This window comes from Lonchura striata, chromosome 16 (genome assembly GCF_050655825.1).
Source record: "Lonchura striata isolate lonStrDom1 chromosome 16, ASM5065582v1, whole genome shotgun sequence".
NCBI classification, from domain to species: domain Eukaryota; kingdom Metazoa; phylum Chordata; class Aves; order Passeriformes; family Estrildidae; genus Lonchura; species Lonchura striata.
In genome coordinates this window covers 5,702,908-5,710,674 of record NC_140718.1, presented here as the reverse complement: position 1 = coordinate 5,710,674, position 7,767 = coordinate 5,702,908, and the positions used below count along the sequence as shown (strand labels likewise).

At 55.1% G+C, this 7,767-nt stretch overlaps 1 protein-coding gene across 1 annotated transcript; it reads right to left on the bottom strand.

Moving 5' to 3' along the window:
* Nucleotides 1-948: 948 nt before the first annotated feature.
* Nucleotides 949-7,262, bottom strand: ZNF668 (zinc finger protein 668). The gene is made up of 4 exons (XM_085593494.1): nt 7,210-7,262; nt 4,584-5,216; nt 4,128-4,361; nt 949-2,883 (listed from the first exon to the last, which is right to left on the bottom strand). The coding sequence occupies exons 2-4, from the start codon at nt 5,152-5,154 to the stop codon at nt 1,052-1,054; spliced, it is 2,637 nt and encodes an 878-aa protein (XP_085449620.1). The 5' UTR covers nt 5,155-5,216; nt 7,210-7,262; the 3' UTR covers nt 949-1,051.
* Nucleotides 7,263-7,767: the final 505 nt, after the last annotated feature.

The window sequence follows — 7,767 nt, the reverse complement described above, 5'->3', positions numbered from 1 at the left end:
GGACATTTTGGGGATTTTTGGTGATGTTAGGGGAACTTTTTTTGGTTAATTTTGGGGGAATTTGGGGAAATTTTGGGACATTTCAGGAACTTTTTTGGGGAACTTTCTTTTTTAATTTTTGGGGAATTTTTGGGACATTTTGGGAACATTTCCGGGACATTTTGGGAACATTTTTTGGGAATTTTGGGACATTTTTGGGACATTTTGGGAATATTTCCAGGACATTTTTGGGGAATTTTGGGAACATTTCGGGAACATTTCCGGGACATTTTTGGGGAATTTCCGGGACATTTTGGGAACATTTCCGAGACATTTTTGGGGAATTTTGGGAACATTTCAGGAACATTTCTGGGACACTTTGGGAACATTTCTGGGACATTTCAGGAACATTTCCGGGACATTTCGGGAACATTTCCAGGACATTTCGGGAACGTTTCCAGGACATTTTTGGGGCAATTTTGGGGAATTTTTGGGACATTTCGGGAACATTTTTGGGGACATTTCAGGAACATTTCCAGGACATTTTTGGGACATTTCGGGAACATTTCCGGGACATTTCGGGAACATTTCCGGGACATTTTTGGGACATTTCGGGAACATTTCCGGGACATTTTGGGAACATTTTTTGGGAATTTTGGGACATTTTGGGAATATTTCCAGGACATTTTTGGGGAATTTTGGGAACATTTCTGAGACATTTTTGGGACATTTCGGGAACATTTCCAGGACATTTTTGGGGAATTTTGGGGACATTTCAGGAACATTTTTGGGACATTTCAGGAACATTTCTGGGACACTTTGGGAACGTTTCCGGGACATTTTTGGGACATTTCGGGAACATTTCCAGGACATTTTTGGGACATTTCAGGAACGTTCCCGGGACATTTTTTGGGCCGATTTCGGGGGTTTTTGGGGCCCGCCCCATCCCCCAATCAGCCGCAGCCGCCGTTGCTGACTCAGCGTTTATTGACGCGCGCGGGGGGCGTGGCCAAGCCCGGCCCCGCCCCAAGCCCCGCCCCCTCCCCAGGCCCCGCCCACCCGGGGGCGGGGCTTAGCCCGAGCCCGAGGGGGCGGGGCCGTGACGTCGCTGGTGCCGCCTCAGCCCCGCCCCCGAGGCGAAGCTCCGCCCACAGACGGGGCAGGGGAAGGGGCGGGGCCTCGCCGCCATCTTGCCTTCGGCCATGTTGGATCCGGCGGCCATGTTGGTTCCCAACATGGCGGCCATGTTGTTTCCTCCAACGGCGGCCATATTGACATCCGCCATATTGTTTCTTCTAACGCCGGCCATATTGGTGTCGGCCATTTTGGCTTGCAACATGGCGGCCATATTGACATCCGCCATATTGTTTCTTCTAACGCCGGCCATATTGGTGTCGGCCATTTTGGCTCCCAACATGGCGGCAATATTGGTGTCGGCCATATTGCTCCCCACAACGGCGGCCATGTTGACGGCAGCCATATTCTTTCCCCCAACGACCGCCATATTGTTTGTCCCGACGGCAGCCATATTGCTCCCCTCAGCAACAGCCATATTGGTGTCAGCCATATTGTGTCCCGCAATGGCAGCCATATTGCTTCCTCCAACGGCAGCCATATTGCTCCCCCCAATGGCGGCCATTTTGATGTCCATCATATTTCCCCTTCCAACGGCGGCCATTTTGGTGTCTGCCATATTGCTCTCCCCAAGAGCCACCATTTTGACATCAGCCATATTGCCCCTTCCAATGGCGGCCATTTTGATGTCAGCCATATTGCTCCCCCCAACAGTCGCCATTTTGACATCCACCATATTGCCCCCCCCAACGGCGGCCATTTTGACATCCGCCACGTTGCTTCCCCCAAGAGCCGCCATTTTGATGTCAGCCATATTTCCCCCCCCAATGGCGGCCATTTTGACATCCACCATATTGCTCCCCCCAACGACGGCCATTTTGACATCCACCATATTGCTCCCCCCAACGGCGGCCATTTTGACATCCACCATATTGCTCCCCCCAACGGCGACCATTTTGGTGTCAGCCATATTGCTCCCAGCAATGGCGGCCATTTTGATGTCCATCATGTTGCTCCCCCCAACGGCGGCCATTTTGGAGTCAGCCATATTGCTCCCCACAAGGGCGGCCATTTTGACATCAGCCACATTGCTCCCCCCAAGAGCCGCCATTTTGACCTCCGCCATATTACCCCCCCCGCCGGCTGCCATTTTGCCATCACCCGCACCGCCCCCCCCGCCGGCGGCCATATTACCGCTCCCCCCAGCGGCGGCCACATTGCCCCCCGCCGCCCCCTCCTCCCTGCCGTGCGTCCTCTCGTGCTTGCGCAGCGCCGAGGCGCCGCCGAATCCCTTCCCGCAGCGCCCGCAGGCGAACGGCCTCTCGCCCGAGTGCGTCCGCCGGTGCTTGCCCAGCGCCGCCCGCTCGCCGAACGCCTTGCCGCACTCGCCGCAGCGCCAGGGCCGCTCGCCCGAGTGCGTCAGCCGGTGCCGCTTCAGGTCCCAGGAGGCGGCGAAGGCCTTGCCGCAGTCGCCGCAGCGCCAGGGCCGCTCGCCGGTGTGCGTGCGGCGGTGCAGCGCCAGGTCGGCCGGCTGCCGGAAGGCCTTGCCGCAGTCGGCGCAGCCGTGCGGCTTCAGGCCCTGGTGGGCGCGCTGGTGCCGGCGGAAGCTGGAGGGGTCGGCGAAGGTGCGGCCGCACTGCGGGCACAGGTAGGGCCGCTCGCCGGTGTGCACGCGCTGGTGGCTCTGGAAGCTGGAGAGCTGCGTGAAGGCCTTGCCGCACAGGCGGCACGGGAAGGGCTTGGCCGCCGCGTGGATGCGCTGGTGGCACGACAGTGACGACGAGCGCCCGAAGCTCTTGCCGCACTCGGCGCACAGGTAGGGGCGCTCACCTGGCGGGGTAAGGGGGGGCGGGGTGTGTCTCAAGTGAGCCCAGGTGTGTGTCAGGTGTGGCCCAGGTGTGTCCCAGGTGTGTCCCAGGTAACCCCAGGTGTGTCCCAGGTACACCCGGGTGTGTCCCAGGTAACCCCAGGTGTGTCCCAGGTGTGTCTCAGGTGTGTTCCCAGTCCCAGGTGTGTTCCCAGGTGTGTCCCAGATGTGTCCCAGGTACCCCAGGTGTGCCCAGGTGTGTCCCAGGTACCCCAGGTGTGTCCCAGGTGTGCCCAGGTGTGTCCCAGGTGTGCCCAGGTGTGTCCCAGGTGTGTCTCAGGTGTGTTCCCAGTCCCAGGTGTGTTCCCAGGTGTGTCCCAGGTGTGCCCAGGTGTGTCCCAGGTGTGTCTCAGGTGTGTTCCCAGTCCCAGGTGTGTTCCCAGGTGTGTCCCAGGTGTGCCCAGGTGTGTCCCAGGTGTGTCTCAGGTGTGTTCCCAGTCCCAGGTGTGTTCCCAGGTGTGTCCCAGGTGTGCCCAGGTACCCCAGGTGTGTCCCAGGTGTGTCCCAGGTAACCCCAGGTGTGTCCCAGGTGTGTCTCAGGTGTGTTCCCAGTCCCAGGTGTGTCTCAGGGTGCCCCAGGTGTGCCTCAGTTGTCCCCAGGTGTGCCCCAGTGTGCCTCAGGTGTGTCCCAGGTGTGCCCAGGTGTGTCTCAGGTGTGTCCCAGGTGTGTCCCCATGCCCCAGGTGTGTCCCAGGTGTCTTCCCAATCCCAGGTGTGCCTCAGCTGTGTCCCAGTGTGCCTCAGGTGTGTCCCAGGTGTGCCCAGGTGTATCCCAGGTACCCCCAGGTGTGCCTCAGGTCTGCCCCAGGTGTGCCCAGGTGTGTCCCAGTGTGCCCCAGGTGTGTCTCAGGTGTGCCCAGGTGTGTTTCCAGTCCCAGGTGCGTCTCAGGTGTGTCCCAGTTGTGTCCCAGGTGTATTTTGGGTGCCCCCAGGTGTGCCCCCCCCTCACCTGTGTGCGCCCTCAGGTGGTTGCACAGTACCCAGGTGTGCCCAGGTGTGTCCCAGGTGTATTTTGGGTGTCTCAGGTGTGTCCCAGGTGTAATTTGGGTGCCCCAGGTGTGTCCAGGTGTGTCCCCCCCTCACCTGTGTGCGCCCTCAGGTGGTTGCGCAGTGCCCAGGTGTGCCCAGGTGTGCCCAGGTGTGCCCCAGGTGTGTCCCAGGTGTATTTTGGGTGCCCCAGTGTGTCTCAGGTGTGTCCCCCCCTCACCTGTGTGCGCCCTCAGGTGGTTGCGCAGGTCCTTGCGCTCGGCGTAGGCCTTGGGGCAGGAGCCGCACCTGTGGGGGCGGAGCCCGGCGTGGCCCCGCAGGTGCTTCCGGAAGGCGCCGGCCTGGGCGAAGGCCTTGGGGCACTGCGGGCAGGTGAGCGGGCGCTGCCCGGGGGGCGGGGCCTCACCTGGGCGCTCACCTGGGGGCGGGGCCTCACCTGGGGGCGGGGCCTCACCTGGGGGTGGGACCTCATCTGGGGGCGGGGCCTCACCTGGGGGCGGGGCCTCACCTGGGCGCTCACCTGGGGGCGGGGCCTCACCTGGACGCTCACCTGGGGGCGGGGCCTCACCTGGACGCTCACCTGGGGGAGGGGCCTCACCTGGGGGCGGGGCCTCACCTGGGCGCTCACCTGGGGGCGGGGCCTCACCTGGACGCTCACCTGGGGGAGGGGCCTCACCTGAGCGCTCACCTGGGGGCGGGGCCTCACCTGAGCGCTCACCTGGGGGCGGGGCCTCACCTGGGCACTCACCTGGGGGTGGGACCTCACCTGGGGGTGGGACCTCATCTGGGGTCAGGCACTCACCTGAGTGCTCACCTGGGGGCGGGGCCTCACCTGGGGGCGGAGCCTCACCTGGGGGTGGGACCTCACCTGAGCACTCACCTGAGCGCTCACCTGGGGTCAGGCACTCACCTGAGCGCTCACCTGAGTGGGGGACCTCACCTGGGGGTGGAGCCTCACCTGAGCGCTCACCTGGGGGCGGGGCCTCACCTGGGGGCGTGGCCTCACCTGAGCGGAGGCGCTCACCTGCGTTTGAGTGGGCGGGGCCAGCGCCAGGTGAGGCCTGGGAGCCGCCAGGTGAGCGGTGGGCGGGGCCTGGGGCGGAAATGACGTCACCAGGTGAGCGGTGGGCGGGGCCTGGGGCGGAAATGGCGTCACCAGGTGAGTGGTGGGCGGGGCCTGGGGCGGAAGTGACGTCACCAGGTGCGCGGTGGGCGGGGCTTGAGGCGGAAGTGACGTCAGTGGGCATGGCTCCGCCTCCAGGTGCGCTCAGGGCGTGGCCGGCGCCTCCAGGTGCATCATGGGAAGTGCCTGTGGGGGGGGAGGGGGAAAATTTGGGGTTTTTGGGGTTTTTTTTACGATTTCGTTTTTTTTTAAATTTTTTTTGGGTTTTTTTTTTTTGTTTTTTTTTTGGTTTTTTTTTTTTTTTTGCTTTTTTGGGTTTTTTTTCCCCCGGGAATTTTTTTCGGGGGGTTTTTGTGACGCGGGAGGGGCCCCCGGATTATTTTTGGAGGGAAAATTTGGGAATCCAAAAAAATTAGAAAATTTGGGATGGGGGACGGGCGGGAAATTCCCATTTTTGAGCTTTTTTTCTTTTTCTTTTTTCTTTTTTGTTTGTTTGTTTGTTTGTTTGTTTTTTTAATTTTTTTTGTTGTTTTTTTTTTTATTTTTTTTTGGTTTTTTGTTTTGTTTTTTGGGGTTTTTTGGTTGTTTTTTTTTCCCCTGGGATTTTTTTTTTTTTGGGATGGATGTGTGGGAGTGGTGGGAAATTCCCATTTTTGGGTTTTTTAAAGAATTTTTCCCAAGGCTTTTTTTTTTTGGTTTTTTTTGAGTTTGAAAAAATATTTTGGGGGTTTTTGTTTTGGGGTTTTTTTTGCATTTTTGGCTTTTTTTTGTTGGGGTTTTTTTTGGCTTTTTTTTCCCCAGGATTTTCTTTTTGGGTGGATGTGGGGGAGGGGTGGGAAATTCCCATTTTCGGGTTTTTTAAAGATTTTTTTTCAGGTTTTTTTTTTTTTTTTTTTTTTAATTTTTTTTGGAGGGGTGGGGGAGGGGCCGGAACGATTTTGGGGGAGGGAAATTCCCAATTTTTGGGTTTTTTGGGGTTTTTTTTGAGGTTGGGGGACCCCAAATAATGTTTTGGGGAGAAATTTGGGAATTCCCAGAGTGGGGGAGGGGCAGGAAATCCCGTGAGGTTTTTTTAAATATTTGGGGGATTTTTGGTCGTTTTTTGGAGTTTTTTTGGTGGGTTTTTTGGGGGGGGATTTTGGGGATCTTTTGGGGTTTGGGTTTTTTTGGGTTTGAGGCATTTTTGGACTTCTTTGGAGGTTTTTTGTTTTTTTTTTTTTGTATTTTTGGGATATTTAGGGATTTTTTATGTTTGGGGTTTTTTGGGGTGTTTTTTTGTATTTTTGTTGGTTTTTTGGGGGTTTCGGGGGTTTTGGGGTTTTTTTGCGTTTGGGGTATTTTTGGGCTTCTTTGGGGTTTTTTTTCGGGTTTTTTTTGTATTTTTGGGATATTTGGGGATTTTTTATGTTTGGGGTTTTTTGGGTGGGTTTTTTTGGTTTTGGGATTTTTGTGTTTGGGTTTTTTGGGGGATTTTTTTTGGTATTTTTGGGGTTTTTGGTGGAGTATTTTTTTGGGTTTTACAGGAGGTTTTATTTGGGTTCTTTTGGGCTGTTTTTCGTTTTTTGGGGTGATTTTTTTGCTGGTTTTTTGTTGTTGTTTTTGGGTTTGTTTTGTTTTGGTTTTTTGCATTTTTGGCTTGGATTTTTTTTGGGGTGGGGAAGGGGCGGGAAATTCCTGTTTTTTGGATTTTTTATCGCTTTTTTTTGGGTGTTTTTTTGGGTTTTTTTGGGGGGCTTTTGTTGGGTTTTTTGGGTTTATTTTTGTTTGTTTTTTTTCGGGTTTTTTTGGGTTTTCTTTTTTACATTTTTGGCTTTTTTGGAGGGGTTTTTTTGGTTGTCTTTTTTTTAGTTTTTTGGGTGTTTTTTTTTCCTTTTTTGACTTTTTTTGGGGGGAGGTTGGGAGATTTTTTGGGGGGGTTTTCCGGCCTTTTATTTTATTTTATTTTATTTTAATTTCGGATTTTTGAGCCTTTTTATTGTTTTTTTTTCCCGGGATTTTTTTCGGGGGGGGGGGTGGGGGAGGGGCCGGATGATTTCGGGGGGTGGGGGAGGGGCCCCCAAATGCCAAAAAAAATCCCCAAAAATCCCCAAAATCCGCCAAAATCCCCAAAAATCCCCCAAATGCCCCAAAAATCCCAAAAAAAGCCCAAAATCCCCCAAAATCCCCCAAAATTCCTTACCTGGAGCGGCGGCGGCGCCGCGGCCGCGGTGGGGGAGGGGCGGAGGGGGGCGGGGCTTCCGGGGAGGGCCCCGCGCTGATTGGCTGAGCCCGGAGGCGGGGAAGGCGCTGATTGGCTGAAAGGGGGGATGGGGAAAAGGGGGCGTGGCCAAAGCGCGGCCGGGGAGCCACAAAGGGGGGGAGGGGCGGGGGGAATTTTGGGGGATTTTTGGGTTTTTTGGGAGGATTTTGGGGGTTTTTGGGGGATTTTTGGGAGGATTTTGGGGTTTTGTGGGAATTTTGGGTTTTTTTTGGGAGGATTTTGGGAAATTTTGGGGGGTTTTGGGAGGATTTTGGGGATTTTTGGAAATTTTGGGGGGTTTTGGGAGGATTTTGGGGTTTCAGGGAATTTCGGGGTTTTTTGGGAGGATTTTGGGAAATTTTGGATTTTTTGGGGAGGATTTTTAGGAGGATTTTGGGGTTTCGGGGAAATTTTGGATTTTTTTGGGGGGGCATTTTGGAAAAATTTGGGTTTTTTGGGGAGGATTTTGGGGTTTTGGGGAAATTTTGGGGTTTTTTG

What these genes read in the sequence shown, in the direction of transcription:
- ZNF668 (XM_085593494.1), bottom strand. Translation starts at nt 5,154, where the DNA reads ATGCCCACTGACGTCACTTCCGCCTCAAGCCCCGCCCACCGCGCACCT. An exon ending in GCCCCCAGGTGAGCGCTCAG is followed by an intron (nt 4,362 to 4,583) that starts GTGAGGCCCCTC and finishes TCCCACCCCCAG; the next exon opens with GTGAGGCCCCGCCCCCAGGT. An exon ending in CCACCTGAGGGCGCACACAG is followed by an intron (nt 2,884 to 4,127) that starts GTGAGGGGGGGA and finishes TTACCCCGCCAG; the next exon opens with GTGAGCGCCCCTACCTGTGC.